This window comes from Lathamus discolor, chromosome 1 (assembly GCF_037157495.1).
Source record: "Lathamus discolor isolate bLatDis1 chromosome 1, bLatDis1.hap1, whole genome shotgun sequence".
Lineage (NCBI taxonomy): Eukaryota > Metazoa > Chordata > Aves > Psittaciformes > Psittacidae > Lathamus > Lathamus discolor.
Genome location: NC_088884.1, coordinates 43,785,298 through 43,805,010, shown reverse-complemented (window position 1 = coordinate 43,805,010; position 19,713 = coordinate 43,785,298). Strand labels below are relative to the sequence as shown.

At 36.1% G+C, this 19,713-nt stretch overlaps 1 protein-coding gene across 15 annotated transcripts in view; it reads right to left on the bottom strand.

The window, feature by feature from the left end:
* The window catches only part of PTPRQ (protein tyrosine phosphatase receptor type Q), a 133,673-nt gene that overhangs the window by 37,604 nt on the left and 76,356 nt on the right, over positions 1-19,713 (bottom strand). For 10 of the 15 annotated variants that reach the window (XR_010610594.1, XR_010610595.1, XM_065669496.1 and 7 more), the window contains exons 43-48: positions 14,600-14,932; positions 8,092-8,213; positions 4,846-5,032; positions 2,330-2,574; positions 1,663-1,747; positions 946-1,104 (exon numbers count right to left, since the gene is read on the bottom strand). Coding sequence is in view for 13 of the 15 variants with exons in the window: in XM_065669496.1 (XP_065525568.1) it covers positions 946-1,104; positions 1,663-1,747; positions 2,330-2,574; positions 4,846-5,032; positions 8,092-8,213; positions 14,600-14,932 (1,131 nt within the window). In the remaining 2 variants the exon portion in view is untranslated. The remainder of the gene's footprint in view (positions 1-945; positions 1,105-1,662; positions 1,748-2,329; positions 2,575-4,845; positions 5,033-8,091; positions 8,214-14,599; positions 14,933-19,713) is intronic. The other 5 variants (XM_065669489.1, XM_065669505.1, XM_065669507.1 and 2 more) reach the window with 2 other exon arrangements.

Sequence of the window (19,713 nt, the reverse complement as noted above, 5' to 3'; positions counted from 1 at the left end):
AGACAGTAAAAAATGCTTACTCTGAAGACAGTAGAAGACTGCTTCATAAACAAAATTACTATATTTCCGTAAGTGAACAGTACCCAGCAACTCAGAAGAAAAACTTTAAAATGTTATTTAACATGGTATTTGCATATCAATCAGCTCAAGAGAAATTTCACAGCAATAGCTACGAAGTAAATGCCTGTAGGATCAGTGCTAAAATGCAAAATACAGAAAAAGGTGAGAGACTTAATGTGCATTCACTTAATGTGAATGCTTTACTTCTATACTTTGAAAGTAAGCAAAACAAATTAAATAAATACCTGGAATTTGTCCTTATTAGATAAAGTAACCCTGGCTACATGATGTCCTGTCATGAAACTCCCACTCACACTGGTGGGCAATCACTCAAGAGAGTATTCTGGCATTGTTCTTATGTTCATCAGTCAGTACAAGGAAATACACATTCTAACCCACAGTCTACAGAAGGGATTTATATAAATCCCTCTGCCCTGTTATGAAATGGAAACATCAACTGCACATGACTGCAGTTGGTATTTTACATTTAAAGCCAACACTAACAGCAACAGAAGAATAACCTTGTAATAAAATGTTTCAGATTTATCTTTCAAAAATGTCAAATGTATTTTTTTTTCCCAAGGAAATTGGAAATAAAGAGATGTAATGAAAACAATAGGCCCAGAATAACATTGGTGACTTAAAAAAGCATGGATGACTCTTAGTTGGCAAGCATTCCCAAAATCCAGCACCCAACCCACAGGTCTTGTGAAAAAGCTTTGCTCTAAGTACTGCTGCCACAGCAAAAGTGACCTTGTTTACTGTTTTCTGATGTGAAATTACTGAGACTCAAGGAAAGAAACACAAGAGAAAAGACAAACAGCCTGAAGGTAAAGAAATAAAACCCCACGAAAACAGATTTCAAGAGAACTTATAAAATTCTACCTCCAGCTTCCACAACAAGAACTTGAATCTTCTTGATAGGGCCATGATCATCACTGTAATAACATATTGGCATTCTGATCGTCATTGTTGTATCTGTGACGAGTAATGCCCCATTGGTGTCATAAACTGGTGCTGGCTTCTTTTTAGGTCGTGGTGGTTCTGTTTTAAAACAAAGATATACCACAGTTTTGTTCAGGCACATAGCTGTGTTATGCAAGACAAACCTTCAGTGTATTTTCAGGACAACCTAATGTCCTGCTTAATGCCTTAAGCCTCTACAACCTCTGTTCTTACAAATGACTCTTCATATCAGTTTTCCATTCAAAGAGAAAACAATAAAAAGAGCTAGTCTCAGTTTTTCAACAAATTTGAATCAATGACCATTTCCACAACTGTGACACTGTATACTTAGCAATAACTCTGCGATGTTCTTCTAAGCTGATCGCTGATGGTAACTAAAATACTGAAGTCAACATGATTGCTTCACCAAGTCTGCACATGGTTTACAGTATCATTCAGATACAAATAGCATATGATCAGTGCTAGGGAGCAAAACTGAGCCCTGCAATAAAAGTCTATTTGTTCTGTCTTCCTGTTCCTACATTATGCAGACTCTATATAATAGACAAAGGCACACAGCTGCATAGTCATAGGTAGAAAAGCAATTTCTTCAGTATTTATAGAGATTTCAGCTAAAGGATACTTTATGAGACATACCTTTGATATCCATGGTTATTTTCAATTGAATTTTTGGCCCTGCACCAGCACCGTTAATTGCATATACCTTAAAAAAATCCAAACACTTTTTAAAATTAGTATTTGCAATAGCTTCAATGTGGCCAAATCTGGATATATTTGAACAACAATGAATGGTGAAACACTCTTCTTGTCATTCACACTTTGCTAGAACCTACTTCGTATTTGTTTACAATCCTAAGTACAGTAACACTTAAAACAGTTTTGTTGCTTCCTCTCATGTCCTAGTCTCTGACTATTTGAAAGGACATACTTCTAGCAAGCTCCTCTTGCAGAACTGGACCTTTCATCTGAGCCAAATGAACAATGCTAGTAGTGGAATTAAGGAACAGATTTAGTCTTGTACCTGCATAAATATGTCACAGGTTGCTTTGCTAGCACATGAACTGGTGGTCCAGAGTACAAAGCTAACCACTGATGATGTGTCTTGCTCCCACTCACTCTGTCCTCTTCATTGGTCCCCTCATTCCTCAGACTTGTCTCTCTTCACATGCCAGCTAACACATGACAGCTTCACACCCCAGCTAACACTATGAAAATCTCGTATTTAGCCTAGGTTTGAGCTCCCTATTCAGACTAATTTCTTACTCTGAGAGAAAAAATCCAAAGGAAAAGTATCAGTTCTTACGCTGACATTATAGGTATGTCCTCCTTTTAGTCCTTCTATCATGGCAGTGACTGATTGATCTGTTTTATCAATCACACTAAGGTTGTGGATCTGGATGGCAGCAGGGTCATCTTCATTGTAAACCATAGCTTGATACACCTGAATATTTCCATTTGGTTCAGATGGTGGCACAAATGTTACTTGGAACTTTGTTACTTCATCTGGTATCTTCTGAAATGTTATGTTGTTAGGTGGATCTTCAGGCACTGAAATAAATATTTCAATGAACTACATAATCAGTTTACTACTATTATAATTAGAGTAAAACCTGAAAAATTACAAATTCTATTTTTGCATATCCCTATTATTTTATTGGTATTCTCTGTTTTTATTAAAAATATCTCAAATACTTATTACATATATAAATATTTATAAAAACAATAAAAAGCTAAATGCTTAGTGAAATCCTATTCTTAGTGATAGCATTTAATAACAAAAATATAAAAAATATTAAATAACCCTCAGCAGTCTCTACTCGGAGAAGTTTCTTCTTATTTTCTACACAGAAAGCCTAAAGGCATCATTATACCTTGAAATACAACCAGGGTAAACAAATCCTTGCACAGGTTGACAAGCAAGAAGCAAGTATTAGTCTTGAATATCCTTTTGTGAAAGCCCTCTGTCAACAGCAAGCTCTCTCCCAACACATAAACAAGCCACCATGCTCCTGAGAGCCTTTGCTTATCTCAGCTAACTCCAGGAAAAAACTTTCCACTGATGCCTAGACATGAACACAACACACATTTTTCCCAGAGACAGTTTTTGTCAAACACTTATTCCAGTAGCCTATTCTCAGGACAGCAAAGGTATAAATCACTTTCCCAATACCTCCATCTGAAAGAAAAGGCTGTAACATTCTTTCTAGTCAGCTACCTTATTTATTGCTCTACCTGAGCAGACAAGTATGTAGCATGACCTCTAAATAGTGAAATCAAGAAACTGAAGGTAAACACATTCCCTCAGCCACGGATTTAAATGCAGTTGTCTTTTTTTTTTTTTTTCTAGTTTTTTTTACACCAGCCAACTAATGCTTACTCAGGCTTCCCTGGAGTAAGTCTGTGCAAACTGGTCCTAACTCAGCAATATGCTAAATTGTACAAACCAAATGAGACAAAAAGATATGGAAAAAGTAACTGTTCCTCTCTAAAGTTACTGCACCTCCTAATGTATCACATTTTTACGTAAGAGAATGGGCTACCAAAAAAGATAGTTTGCAGGACAGACCTGGCTACCACCTGATTCAATATTCATTCATTTTTCCACAGTAAAGGGCCATATCAGCCTCTAGGGATATGAACAGGCCATGAAATTCCTAGAATGTAATGTATTAAAGGCATTAGAGAGATAAATATATATATACACACACACTCATGCCATTACGGACATCAGATATTCATACGTCAAAGGAAAGATAAGTAATAAATACAATCATTGTGTAGTATGTCTAGATTTGAAATTAAACTGAGTATAAAGCTGAAAAAGCTGACCTCACTAGAGATAAGGCAATTACAGTTTTTACACTGTTGATAATTAGCTTGAATGAAACAAAATTTCAGCATCTTTTCAGAAAATACTTTTTTGTTGTTTGGCATGTTTGTTTGTTTAAATATCCTCAATGAACAATTCAAAAGGGTCCTTTCCAACCCTAACTATTCTATGATTCTATGAAAAGCAGCAAAGATACTAGACAGAGCATAACCAGGGACTATATATGTAAAGCTAGGACTGTATATCCCCATGTACATATGTTTATATATACTTAAGCAAATGCTATCTACTTTTCTGTAACACAGCCTCTCAGTGTCATGAAGTCCTTACACAGTTCCTGACTCTCATCTCTCAGTTTTATTTCTCTGAGTAACTTAACAGCATCAGCAGCTTTTGTCACCTTAGTATCCACCTCACTCTCCAGATTGTTTTGAAGTTGTGGAACAGCTGACTTGAGCACACATCTCTGTGGGCCTTCACTAGCAACCTCCTTCCAATGTGAATACACAGATCATGTCCTCAAGTCAGTACAGGTACCATTTATAAACAGTAGGATTCACGTCACTTATTTTTTTTTTTTATGTTGAAATTTTGCAGTGAGACCAAAGACATTGTATGAAGTTTTCAATACTCTCTTAAGGAAACAGTCACCTCCACAGGGGGAGTCACCTCTTCCTAATACAGATATATACACTTGTTAATACAGATAGGACCGCTCTTCATTGACATTGATTGTAGAAGTAATTTAGATGGCTGTATTCCATTCATCCATACTTATGGGAAGCTAATTAAGATATCTGCATTATTAAGGGAAAATCTTAGTATTTATCACCACCACATTTTTTTTGTTGACTGTCACCTAAAGAAAAAATACTGTGAGAACAAATCTGCATTAAAAGTGCACCATGTGTTCAAAACTCTCGTTTATTTGCCACATGAAAAAAAAATCCTGCAAAGTTTAATTTATGCGAAGTAAAAAAAATACAAACCTGCTTCAAAAGTGGAGACAATTACTGGAGAACTAGCTTTGCCTTCAAGGAGTGCAGCATTAATATCCCCCGTAAAGGCTATAATTACTACAGAATACCTGGTAAATGCTTTTAAATCAGAAATTTCTAAGACTTTACTCTCATCATTTGTCTTCAGAAATTGAGCTTTATAATTGTTATTATCTACCTGTAAAATAATAATAAAAAATATTTTAAGACTTGAAGCAGACAAAAGCAGATAGGAGTAGATGTCAGGATAGGTAGTGTGCTGAGCCCATAGAAACCCAGATATTATGCAAATTCTCTTATGGAAAAAAAACCTCAAACTAAACAGAAAAAAAAACCCAAGAAGAAGAAAACACTCCATGCTCCTAGAAAGGCTAAAAGGCAGAATAATTTGGGTTCAATCTAGAAAAGACAGAATGGTGAAAGTCATAGTAATGACTTCAAAATATAAAAAAGGATGTTAATAAATTGAAGATAATCCATTGTTTCTAGTGTTCATGGAAACACAAATAGAAATTTTATTTGCACCAAAAAAAGATTAGAATCAAAAATTACAGAACCTGCAATGACATACCTAAATATGTAACTAAAACTATGACTATTTAGTTGAAAACTAGAACAAGCTATCGAGGGGTGTTGAGCAATTTCAGCACTGGAAATTTTTAAGAACAGCATAATGAATCCTTTGCGAGGAAGACTTCGGTACACTTTTTTTCTGTATCAAAGAAGGATATGGACTGGATTATGTCCTGGGATCCCTATCATCCCTACATCTCAAATAATCTGTAGTTCTGTGGAAAAAATTGCTGTGCTGGGCTTTGTATCCAATTAATCACTTCTAATGTTAGAAGTGTTTGAAATAGGATAAATGTTTGAAAAAGGATAAAAAGGAAAAAATGGAAGCTTTTCTAGTATTTGATTAGGTATCACTTACAAAATTATTTTTATGTCTATTCCCACTACTTCAGTTAATGATGTTTTCATTATTGTTTCTTCAGTGTGTAATTTGAAATAGAGGGTTAGGTCGCTGTACAGTAGTTTTTCCACTGGATGAAATCTGTATTAGATGCAGCTGCTAAAACATTAGAATAGTTCAGGCATACCTTTTATTTGACAGATATGCATATATCCCTATGAGATTTAACCTGAACTAAACTTTCTGATGGATTAAACAGACATTCATTTCCTGGGATGGCCATCAAGAACTGAAACACTTTTCCCTATCTGACTGTGAAAAATCTGGCATAAAAATATTTATACAAGAGCTAAAACACAATCATAGCACTACATAATTAAATGCATTTCTGTTCTTCCTTAAGTTTAATGGTTCATCTTCCTTACTCATTTTCAGTAATGTTTTGTTCAGGACTACTTCTAATTGTATTAGGCAGCAAGACAAACTAAAACATGACTTGGAGGAACAGTAATGAGAGAGTAACTTTTTAGTTTTTCTGATCTATAAAGCTGCAAGGAACATCCTAGCAATTAAAACAGAACCCTACAACATTCACTAATAAATACTAATTATTACCTTTTAGGAATAAAGACATCACTCAGAGTAGAAATCTGAAACTATTCTATTCTATGAGCCAATTTTTATAAATCCTTGGACACTCAGTTGAGAATTAGAAAGAGTAAAGTTGTACATACACAAAATCTGTGGAATTTGGAGTCTTCATAAAAAATTGTCCACTGGGACAATAAAATGTATACTCAAACTTTCACTGAAAAAGATAGCGACAGCTTTATTGGCCTTTAAGAAGAAATAGATTTGTCTACTGCGATTAGCTAAAGAACTGACACATGTAGTTACTGATTATTAGACAAACAACATTTGATTACAAGGAATCCCTAAACATAAAGGTAGATACCTGAAATGTGTTTGAAACAAACAAATGAACAACTTTGTAAAACTAAAACCAAAGCCCTCCAAATTCAGCATTTGAAACAGGTTTTTAAGTTCCTTCCAAATGCTGGCAGGCTTTCACATGAAACATTCCATAGTTCATCTTACATCAGGAATTTTACTATAACTTATATTGATAAGGTATTTATAACATTTTCATAGTGTATAATCAGGTAACACCCTGTTTATAATCTAGGAATTTTCAGTCATATGAAAAATCTATTGAATATTACACAGATTACTGTGTAGATTTACTGAGGAGCTTAAAAATATTTGGTAACTTTTACTGATCTCTAGCAATTTTGATTGCACAAAAATCTCAGCATTAGTATTTTAGCAAATCTGTAATTCTTATACCTAATTTAGAAACATTGAAAATATACAAATAATAGTCTTACTCTCTTCTCAGACAACTGAAAGAATTTTCTTTTTAAAGACCTTACATAGTTTAAAGTAATTTATTTTTTTTTCCCTGTTACCTAACAAACAGGCTGATTCAGGACTTCTGAAGCCTCAAACAGCAAGATTTCCTGGGTAAAGTCTGGTAAACTGCTTCCCATTTTCACTAATATCCCTGTCTGCATAATTTCTGGAAGTACAGGAAATCTATATCCTATTCAAAACTTCTCGTGCTCTAACTTAGAAAGTTTCATATCTTGCCACCAGGCAGGAAATGAGGTTTATTAACGGTTGTTTTAAAGAGTATTGTAAGGGTAGTAGAGGATGAAAAGAGAAAGGCCACTAGAGCTTTTCTCTTAAGTCAGCCTCTGTTTTTGCTTATAAAGATCAAGGAGGAAGAAGCGTTATTGCTGTGCTACCAAATTACAGCTAATCTCATGGACAGAGCACTAAGTGGAGAGTGGGAAATCTACCTTGACTTGACTCTGATGCAGTGTAACTTTGTACAAGTCACTTCCTTTAGCTAGGCTTTCTACTCTGGTTTGTAAAATCATGACAAGGAACTTTTCCTTCCTTTGAAGAATAAAAAAAAAATTTGTTATTTTTACTGGTAAACAGCATCATTATTGTCAGAAAGAGGTACACCTCTGCAAAGCTCTGCTACTGTTTTTCTGCATATATTTATAGCTACACTTGGTTTTAATCCAAGACCTCTTATTAGCACAATTGTTTTAATACCAACTAATCTATCTCCCATTAAAGAATTTATAAATGTACAATTAATTTTTCTGTGGAGTTTGTGTGGAAATAGACACAGTATATTGTTTTTCAATCCAGTTGATGTCTGTCCTGTAATTCCTATGAGAATATCTGCTGGTGTGCTTGTATCACCAATCATCTGTATAACTACCAACAATAAAATAGAGTTGCCTTACTGAGGTAATGTTTATGAGGTAGCATGTTGGTCCAGTAATGATGACAGGTTCATTCCAGGTGATATTAATACTGTGCGGAGACGTGGCTAAAACAGACACATTTTCTGGAGGACTGTCTGGAGCTGTAGAAAAAAATACGTATGTGAATCATGGCCAAAGAAGTCTCAACAAATAACCCAGCAATTTTAGCTGCCAGTAGAGAGTATTTTTCAGTTTGAAAGTAAATTTTTTGAAACATTTAACATTATACACTGCTTAAATAATTATAAAACTTTTTCTTTCTCATATACAAAGCATACAGTGTGATTTAGAAACACATCTTTCATTGCAGTTACTACAACTTTTCTAGAACATGAACAGCCTACAACTTCATCTTAAATTGAAATTACAGGTTTTTTTAATTACAAATTATTTATATGTATTTTACATGACACAAGCAAAATATATGCAACCATTTAGACAAATAGGCAAGCATAATACACTTTTGCCAAACAAGTCATTCAAACAACAAGAAATTGTGCAAACGCGATATTGTCTGCATGCTAGAAAAAAATTTCCAGATTTCCAGCAATGTTGGAAAATAATGATACAAACAATTTTACACAGAAAAAAAAAATTTCCTAGATTTCATTTCAACTTATACTTAACATGTTGAAAAACTGCAGAAAACACACTCACAAAAGGGATAGGTATTGTAAGCAGGCAAGAATGTTCACATTAAAAAATGGGATTTTCCCAAGATTTCCTTTTGTCAAGGTGATGTGTGAACTAACCTAGTTATTTCTTATTAATGAATAAGAAATTAATCAAATCATAATAACAACACAGCAGTTCCCAGTAAGTGGTACTACTTTTTCATAATGACCATGGTGAATTTCAGGAAAACTAAAATTTGAGATAGAAGTGACAATAGATGTGTACTAATTCCAGAACTTGGATCCATGGTGCCTTTTTTTGGGATCTACTGCTACAAAAAAAAAAAAAAAAAAAAAGACAACTGTGATACATATCAGTGAACAGCCTGTTGTAAAAGCAACAACAGATTTGTACATTTTTCCAGAACTCAGCTTCATGGTGCCTTTGTCTACCAGGAAAAACTGCAACTATGATTAACACATACCAGTGAACAGTCTGTTATAAGAAAATACCTATGTGAATCAGAAGATGCAGTTTCTTTCCTCAAACATGATTAATGCATGAATATGCATTTTTTTCACCATTAGTCATTAGGTAAGAGGGCTTAATGGGCAAAATTGGAGTGTGTATTCAGGTACTTAGTTTTCTAGGTACAAAACAGGTTAGGAAAAGGAAAAACAGCATGGAAGGAGGTATGTAACTATCAAAATTATGTGCGAAAGATTAATGAGGATATATCACAAATTTTGCATTGTGAAGGTCAAAATTTTGCACTGTAGTGGCAGAAAAAAACATGAAGACTTAAGAGTTGATAAGGTCATATGAAGAGTTTAAGGTGTTGAATATAGGAGGTAGATTGCTGTGCTGGGATTAGCAGGAATATACTAGACTTTGTAGGCAGGATCAAATTCAACCATTGGAAGCAGTTCCCAAAAACACTGAATAACATGAACAACTGAATGAAGAGTGTAACTGAATGAACTATGAAAGCATATGAGGGGTGATGAAAGCAGAGACTGCTCAGAGAAGGCTGGCTCTTGACTGGGGAGCTAGAACAGGTAAAATACAAGGGCAAGTATGTTTCCTAAAAATTAGTATTAGCACAAGTCAAGTTTAATTTGCAGTTAATGCATGTCAGACTTGTTGCTTAAACAGTGTAAATGATGCTTTCAGTAACTATGGGAGGCTATTATCTTTGTCACCCAGTGAAATTTCTCAAACACAGTATAAAGTTACATATAGCTTAGTTTCCAAACCCACCAAGTGTTCAAGGACAATTTTTCCTTACTTTTTTATAGCATTAATAGAGCGTTTAATCTCTCAATTTATCTTTTATTCCAGAAGTCACTTTCGGTTTATGCATTAGACAACAGTGGTGTGAAATAATTTTAAAGCATAGCCAACCTCAAGTTATTTACATGGATAATTTCCATATGAGTTTGCATTTGATAAATTTTCAAATCTTTGCAAGAAAATTTTGAGTCTGCTGCATTTAATAGACTTATCTAAAATACATCTAAGCATCAATGCCTGCTTTATTTTCATAATGAAAAGTACAAAATCAGACAACTGAATTACACTGAAATTTAGGAATATTTTCTGAAATAACCAGTATAATTACAAAGAAAGAAAACTAGAAAGAGAAATGTGTCTAATGGGTCTCATGTCTTACAAAAAACATCTTTTAAAAAACTGTGTTTGCTTCAGTGGGTAACTAACTGCCACGTTCTGATTTAGGTTTGTTTGTGAAATGAATCTAGTCAATACGAGGCCACAATATCACTATATCCTTTCTCTTATAAATCACAGCAATTTACTCAGTAGAAATGACCTAGTCTTATTCTCTCATTCCCTCATAATCCAATCACTTCCTCTCATAAGCACTTTTCTCCTGGTTTTCACAATAATGCATTTTCTGTAACTAATAACCATCATTTCCTGATTATCATGCTTCTATCCTTGCACAGGAATGTGGGTCTTATGGAGGTCAGGGTCATCTTTCCCATCCATCTGTGTCCTGATGCTAAGGCAGCAGTTAAGTGTGTTCACTTTAAGATAAATCTGGATAGCCCATCATTTAGAATGATCCTCAAAAATAAGACTGAATAGTCTCCTAACAGAAATCTATGCTTGCCAGTTTGGTTAAGACCAGATTTTTTGGGTTTTTTTTTCAATACAAATTAAGTGTGAGGTTCATTTATTTTATTTTATAATCATCTAGGTTATTTTTACCCACATTTAAACATTTAATGTTATACTAGGACATATTTACTTTCTGAGAGAAGAAAAAGAACAAAGAAGAACAAGTTTTCTCAGCAAAACCTGCCAGAAGAAAGGGCACGCAACAAGAGATGAAATCTCATTACTTTTTACCCATTTCTTTAAGTCTACCAAGCAACCAGGTATCAGCAGGGATTGGGAAAGAAGGTGCTGAAAACAGAAGCATAACCCTTTGCCCCATGCATCTATGTCCTAGCCTTCATGGGACATTCAAACATCTGGGATTTTCCTTTGTATCTCAGTATATCCTGGCATTAAGAGACTTGGCAGTTTACCAAAAAGCACTACATTGTGTAACTGTATGAGATCCAAAAGGAGGTCAGTGATCTCAGTACAATTCATTTTCCACCTAACACATACTCACCAAAATGATTTTTCTCTTAGAAAGGACATTTAGCCAATCTCATTCTCCTTATAAATGTAAAACTCAGGGTAAGTGCAGGTGTGAGTGAACAAAGTTTCCCTAAGTATGGAAAACACTTCCTGCCCTTTCCCTTACTGTGACAGAACACTGTGATCTTCTGTACTGGTAACTATATAAATCTAGGTTATGTTGAAAATATTTCATCTTGCAGAGTAGATTTGGCTCTTGTGTAATCCATCAGCTAAGTAATAGCAGTGCCATCAAACTACTTTATGAGACAGTAGGACAATTCCTGTGAGGATAATCTGCAAGACAGAAAGCTGAATAGTTTTTCTTTGCGATGTGAGAACTGAATGGTAGCGAACGACCTATAACACTTTCCATGGACTAAAACTATAACCACCTTCAGTACAGATCACTTTAATAGCCTTAAATTTACCTTCCTAATGAGCAACTGAAATAAACAGCTAAAATTCTCAGCTTTGTCACTGGATATTCAGAATTATTAGGTATTTCTCCTTTAGCACAACAGTCAAACCCTCAGCACTTATAAAGAATATTTAGAGTTTCTCTTATGTAGTTTTTGCTGTTGTTGAGGTTTCGTATTCTGGGAGAAAAGTCTAAAGAGTTTTCAGCTTAAATGCTGTAATTTCCTGAATATAACAACTGTAATATTTTCTTTAGGCTTGACAGAAGCACAAATTTCTGAGAACGCAATTATTTCTGAAGAAACAGTATTTGCCCATTATTTCACAACCAAGGTAACTTTCCCTTTGGCAGAAGCAATGTCTTGCAGAGACAATTCTTGGAAAATGAGCAGCAGTGCCTCACTTCTGCCCTCAAATCTGCAAACACAACTCACATTGATTTTATGGGCTAAGTACTCAGGGTATTTTACATAGCAGCTAAGCACCCTTAAGCCCTAACAGACTATGTATATTGGCTGTGCACCAGCAGGCTAATCCAGAGGATGCTTGGCCCTGTCCATGAGGGAAAAGAGAGGGGGATCGACAACTGTTCTCTTGATACACTCTGCAAGGCTGCCCAGAGTGCTGGATCTGCGCATCCTGAATTTCTCTTCTGTGCTACAGGCACCAACCTTCGGAAAAGAAAGAGGGGAACTATGTTTTTTTAGTTGGTTCAACAATATCTCTGTAGACAAATCTTTGCGAAAGTATGAGGTTAGGTAGCTAGAGCTCATCTGCTGCTCTGGGAGGCTCCCAGCTCTGCTGAAGCACACTAGAACTGCCAGCTGTGACATGTCACCTTCCCCTTTTTTTGGCTCCTCAGCTGATTGCCATCACTCCAGCAGAAAGACCTGCACCCCACCACAACATCTGGAATAGTGTCCATGGTTCTTTGACTCTACAGCGGTGTGTTTTATAGGCAGTTCATCTCCTGATGTGTCACTGACTTAGCTCACAGGAAATTCGTTGCTGCCCACTTCCCTTATCACAGACACAGGCCAGCATGCCCAGACACTTGGGCTGGTGGAACTTTGTTAACTTCTACCCCACCACCGTTTGTTAAACCAGGTAACAGAGCACACAGAGGACCTACTGCTGAGAATGACACTCTACTGGCATGGAAAGGGCTTGTGCAACTTAATGAGGTTTTTATGCTTTTAACTACCTCAGTAGGACTGATAGGAAACTAGTTCTCTTGTAAGGCAAATTATTACTGTCCAGAGAGGAAATCATAAAGAGGATCCTAACTTTATGTGCTTATGTGTTTCCATTATCTGCCTCTCTGTCCAGTTTAAATCCCTAAATTTCCTAAACTAAGCAATTCTTTTAAGAGAAGTATTTGTACTTACCAGCAGCTGAGATGTATCCATCTAATAGTAAGAAATCTCCCCAGAGGTGCTGGCTCAAGAATTGTACAACTTCTTTTAGCTATTCTCTGCTCCATCTGGGGTTATATGGTTTTTTGATTTTTATTTTTTTTTTGCCACTTTCATTTAAAATACTGCATTAATTTACAGGCATAGTATTCCCATAAGAACCACTGGACAAAGAAATTAAATGCATATGAGAATGACTCTGCAGCTGGTTCCAGGACTTTTCAATCCCAAGGACTGCTTCTGTGCTTTACATGAAAAATTGGCTGTTGCGATGTCCACTCTCATGGTGTGTGTCCAAATCTATTTGCCCTTTGGGGCTTAGAATTTCTATACTGCAATTTCTCATCTGCAAATTAAGACAACAATATTTCCTTAGCTAGCGGGAAAACAGTGAGGTATTTAAGAATAGAGGGGTGTATTGCTGTACAGAGATGAGCATTACATAAAAAGCCCCCTGAATTCATATTACGTGATTGTAAAAACATGAGTGGAACTAAATAAGTATGTGACCACTGAGCAGTCCTTGGTATATAGCTATTTGGTCCTTGGTATCTTTATAGTGATCTGGAAGGGGAAAGGAGTGAAGGAGCTGGGGTTTAGTCAGGCCACTCATGGTGGTTCTCAGATGTTCTACAAGGGCCGGAGGCTGGATCTCAGATGTGCTCTGATCTAGGCTGGCTGCAGACTAGGAGTGAAGGTCATATGTCCCCATGACAACTGCCTTAATAATTCGTCTCACATTCATTTCTCTTGAATATCTAGTGATGCCTTATCTGTGAAACTAACTCTTTTCTTACAAACCAAAATCCTGAGCTGAGACATGACAGTTCTAATATGTATTATGGCAGTCCTGTAGGTGATACATGGCTACTCTGACTTGTAATCTCTTTAGGTGGATACAGTATTGTAAAGAAACCTTAATTTGTCTGAAACTATTGCTTAAATTCTATTGCCAGGAGCATACAACAGAATTTCAGGAAAGCATTATGATGTTAGGGAACAGATTTTTAGTCAAGGAATTAGAAAAAGGACTACTTTCACTGACACACACCACATATGAAGATGTACTGAAAATGGCATATCAACCCAAAATTCACACTTACCAATTCAGGACACGAAGTAGGGCTGAGGAACAAAACTGCTGTTGGGTAAGCAATATATATAGTAGCGGATACAAATGGCATTAAAATCTGCAGCAGTGCCAATGATCTAGACCTACCATGTGATTTATATCATGATATTTCAGACATAAAGAGCTGCAATAAATCCTTAATAACTTCACCAGTACTGTAAGTCTATGAAGAAATAACTTCTGCCTTCTGTTCTTGTTTAGTTGACATCACATTGTTACAGAATTATTACACATGGCAGACATCCTTACTTACAGCCAGGAAGTGTTTGTGTAGAAATCCAAGGTGAAGAACTGCCATAACCAACATTTGTACTGGCAGCAACTGCAAATCTGTACCATCTGTATTTTTTCAGTCCATATACTGTCTCTTCTACCTGGTCATCCACCACATTTTCATATAAATATTGATGCATTTCATATTCAATACATTCGTTGGTTTCCCAGTCACTGCAGTGGGTGGACTGTAGCTGTGTGGTAATCTTGTAGTTTTGAAAGTGTCCAAGGATAGATTTTGGTGATCTCCAATTCAAGGTCACACTTGTTGATTGCACATTGGAAAAAACAATATCCCTGGGAGCACTAGGAACTAGAAATTAAAACATTTGTAAGATATCTTCATTTGAATGAAAAGCGATTACAGCTATAACCCTTTCATCCAGTGTTGAAAAAAATATTCTAATAAGCATGTCTAAAGATGAAGATTCAATTTCATATGCTTAATAAGGACTAATTCCATTGGCATAAATCACACTGCACACATACAGGTAGTGTACGTTTACTATAGCTTTTAAAATAAAGAAAAATACTTTTAGGTGTGGCATGCAGGGACAGCTTTGAGAGGTGTGACATTTCTGATGCTACATTTGGAGCAATGTCCCAACTGAGGGAGGGCATACCAAGCAAGGTTATTTTTGGCCTACTCATAGCATCTTTTACTGCTGTTGCTAACTGAGATTCCTCACCTCTCACTTAGAAATACTCATTTGTCTCCCTCTCTCCTGGTAACATGCGAAATCCACAAGCAACACCTCAAGGTTTTCTAAGTGTCCTGTTTCACCTTCTGTATGGGAAGTATCAATACATGCAATATGTTTTATCTATTTTTATATAAGTGCTTTACATGCTATTCAGCAAATAACAAATTAAAACACCAACAGGAAGAACAAAATGGTATGTCAACATAAAGCAAAAAAAGAAACTTCCCATAAACTTTGCTTCCATGTATTTATATATATATGTATATGCGGGTATACACAGGTTATATTCACATGCAAGGAGACAGAAGTAGTGCATGTATGCACATACATACACATACACACATGCACACCCATTTGTCCATATCTATATTAAGCCAACAGTGTACTCCCAGCTCTCACAGACTGGATGCAACATATGGTTTTGTGCTATATCACATAGTCATACAGTAAGCTAATATTATCTCTAAGACTCTGTAAGATAATACTAATACTGTCTGTGGCAAAAATTGTGCAGAGAAATCAGCTCAGAAATCATTTTGTGCACTTAGCTTTAAAGAGTGCTTTAGAGTCTTTGGGGGAAGAAGTATCACTGGTAAAAGAAAAACACATGATACATCCTCAAACTGAAACTAAAGAAGCCCGAAGGCTTAGGGAAGAATAAAAGGATCCCAGACCAGTGTTACTGGGAGAAAGAGAAAACCCTCTTTTTTTTTTCTTTTTTTTTTTTCTTTTTTTAATCCTTGTGGGAATATCTGATCTCTGCTTTCATCTGCAACAATTTATTTCTAAAAATCACCATAATGTAACAGGCTGAAGCCTTTTCACTTCATACAAATATTTAATGAGAAATGTAAATTCTGAGTTAAAGCAAGCTGCGATGATGGAAAGGTTGAGAAATACAGATCTCTTCAAATGAGCCCAAAGCAGGTGGAGCCTGCAGGACATGAGCCAGGCTCAGGAACCATGGGCACTTCCCTTGTCCTTCCACCCACCTCTTACACATATGTACACAACACTGCAGCTTGCAATAGTCCTATATGCTCCCACCCTGCTACACTAACCAGAGACAGAACAAGAGTGAGCTGCCTAAGAAAAAAAATCTTTGCTGGAAACAATATTTATTATCATCATACTCCTTGATTTAAAAATTAAAGTTGTTTTGCTCTATTGTTATTAGCATGAAAAGAAGTACAGGAAGTAGCAAATAAAAACAAAGCAGGCAGTAACATTCTTGCTTGATCAGTTTTGGAGATGTAATATTGTTTGTCCCCTTTCAGAAGAAAAAAAAAACCCACAGTGCAATATTTTCATAATAGTTCTATAAACTGGTTTTGCTACTTGTGTAAATTACAAGAAAGGACTTAGTTATGCCATTAATAAGTGGAAAATAAAGGCAGAGAAGTGTTCAATAGTTACTATAAAAGGAATCTGTATTTTCCTTAAAAAAATCATCTATGGTAATATAAGTTATTAATATCTGTTAAGATACTGAAAAGAATATGAATGCTACACACTCAATTAGGATGATGATAAAATGTGGGAAAGAATGGATAAAACTGTTGTAGTTAAATGAAAGTTACCATCCAGTCTCACTCGGAACTTGAATTAAAGTATTTTTAAGACCCATTACTACATATTACAAGAATTAAAAAATAAAATGTCAGCAATTCCAAAGACATCAGAACAGATGAAAATTAAAAATACTTTAGAAAATTCAGTTCTCCTCCTTCTTACTCAGAGGGGATTACTCTGTTTTTGATAAAGAATATGACCTCACCTTCCCAGGTACACAACTCCAGGAACTATTGCTGCTATAGTAACAGCCAGACCTGGCAGGTTTGGAATAAAAGTGTGAAAGTATGAAACATGGAGATAGAAACAACTGGCTCTAATGCCTCTTAGTCTACCACTGCTAACTTCTGTCTGCTGAAAACTGATTATCAGACTATACTCCAATTTACATGAAAGACTGGATCCAATACTGAAACAGGGTCTTGGAATAAAGTGGATAGTAACTGGTTGCTTGGTGGTTGCCAAGAGAATGCTGGAAACGCATACCTTCACTTCACAAACATGCAACTGGTAGAGCCATGGTTGGCACAACTGCAGTCTCTGCACTTAGAACAAGGCAGGTTAAAGAAGCTAGTCACAGGCAGAAAGAGCAATGCCCATTTCTAGGTAGTATGGTGGCCTTTCCTACTCAAGGAGAATACACTTTTTGCTCAGTTTCAATATGGATGATGACATTAAAAAGAACTGGGAGCTAGCAATGTTGCAGTAAAGATGGAAAAGATGCTTGGCAGTTTCACAGAACTAGAAATTTTATCAGGAAAAGTAACAGTGGCTCTGATTTGTATGCTCTCACACAGACCTAGAAAAGTCTAATAAAGCCAGCCTCCATGAGCTCTCTTTGTATCTGGTGGAAAGACAAACTCCCAGAGAGCAGGGGAAAGAATGGAAGGCAGAAAAATTATTTTCCCCTTTCCATCCTTTTTCCCACTGGTTGCAGAAGGAGCCCATATATATTACCTTCAGCAAGGCTGAAGATAGCATGTCTGTTTATCCTGACAACACTACATGAAACCCATCATTGTGAAAGATCAACTTGGAGGTATCATGATTTCCGACAGATCTGACAAATACTTCTTTCATGCAAAAGCTTTATGTTACCATTTTTTTCAGTTTACTATGAACCACATAAAAAAGTATTTCTAACCTATGAAAGAAAGGGTAGGTCAGGAGAAGACACAGGAAAATTTTCTCTGAGAATGCCTACATAGACCTTTAAAATGTAATCAGAGCCCTAAATGTTAGTCAGTTTAAAATCTAGTCAGTTTTATCCCATTGCTTCCATAGACAAACCAAATCTAAGTGTAATCTTTTATTAGATCATATGAAAAGATGTGATCTGAGTCTGGAGCAGGTTAGAGGTTTGGTCCAAGTGTCACAGTGAGGAGCAGTGACACCCAGTGGCACAGTGTCTCTTGCACTTGATGACTGTGTTCAATGAGACAATTTCAAGACAACTACACTATCGGGTTACAGATACAAAGAGGATTACAATCACTCTAGCATGGAGAATCAGATTTCCATTCCTCAAGAATGACTAAAATTTCCCCAACTTTTTCTGTTCACAGATGGTACTGATTTGAACAAACCATTCCATGCTTCCTAGAGTAATCATGCAGCTTGTTTAAATTTTCTAAACATGACTCAACTATGATGAAGTGATCACTGTTCACACTAAAAACAATTAAAGCAAAAAACTGCATCTTTGTCAATTATTAAACTGAGACCGTAACAAAGATTTATGTATCTGCTCTTAGACACTGCTGCTTTGAAATGTGCCTAATGGGGACTAGATTATTATTCCTGGTTTCTAGAAAGGTGCATTTAAAGAAAAAGCATGAAAAAGGCTGTGTTCATGGTGCTGTAGAACACAAATTGTGCTCTGATTAGCTAGCTGGCATACTAGTACCAATTCTATGTTTAAATTTCCCAAGAATAATGGGTAGGATCCCTTAAAGTCTCATCATCATGTATCTGACAGTCTTTACCTATTGAACTATATTGCATTTACTATAATCCAGCTAGCTCCGGGAGTAGGGAGTTTTTCAAAGTTTGAAATTTTTGTTGCAATGCATTCTATCATTTTCCATTTAATAGCTTTTAATTCAGGTTCTGAAAGCCAGCCAGGGTGCTGGCAGAGAACCTGGCCGTGAAATGTGGCTGAATTCAGTTTCTGGACTAGAGGAGGAATGAGGTATTTTCAGGTTCATCCACCATTGTTCACATGATGGCCATATTCCAACACAAAATGCCTGAAGCCAGATCCACATGGGATTTTAAGTTCCTAAAACCTATTTATGTGCCTTAACTCCCACTGAAGTTGACAGGAAGCTAAGCACCTAAATAGAAGTTACTTTCACAGATCTTGGCCTGGTTCCCTATGATCATCTGGCTGCAATGCTAATCAGCCTTTCTAAAGCTGGTGGATGGCTCTGAGATTAAGTTTTCATTTGAGAACCTAAATGAAAATAAATTCCTGGTAGAAAAGGAACCAGGACTGTGAAAAGACTCAGATCAAGTTGAACTGGGCCAGTGGAACTGGTGAGAACCAACAGAAATATTGAGTAGAAAAAGTCTCCTTCTCAATACAAAGACAACCTAAGGGCAGGAAAGGACAAACACACACACACACACACACAGAAACTACTGAGAAAGAAAGAAGTTATAGCTTTCTGTAAAGACTTCTGTGGAAAGCAATGACTACAGCTGTGCGGGCCGGGAACAGAAGACGGTAACACGATAGGGCATAGTTCCTAACAAAGTTAATAAAAAAAGAAGTCTGCCTACAGAACAGCTGCTTGTAGCTGGAGTTTGGATTAAA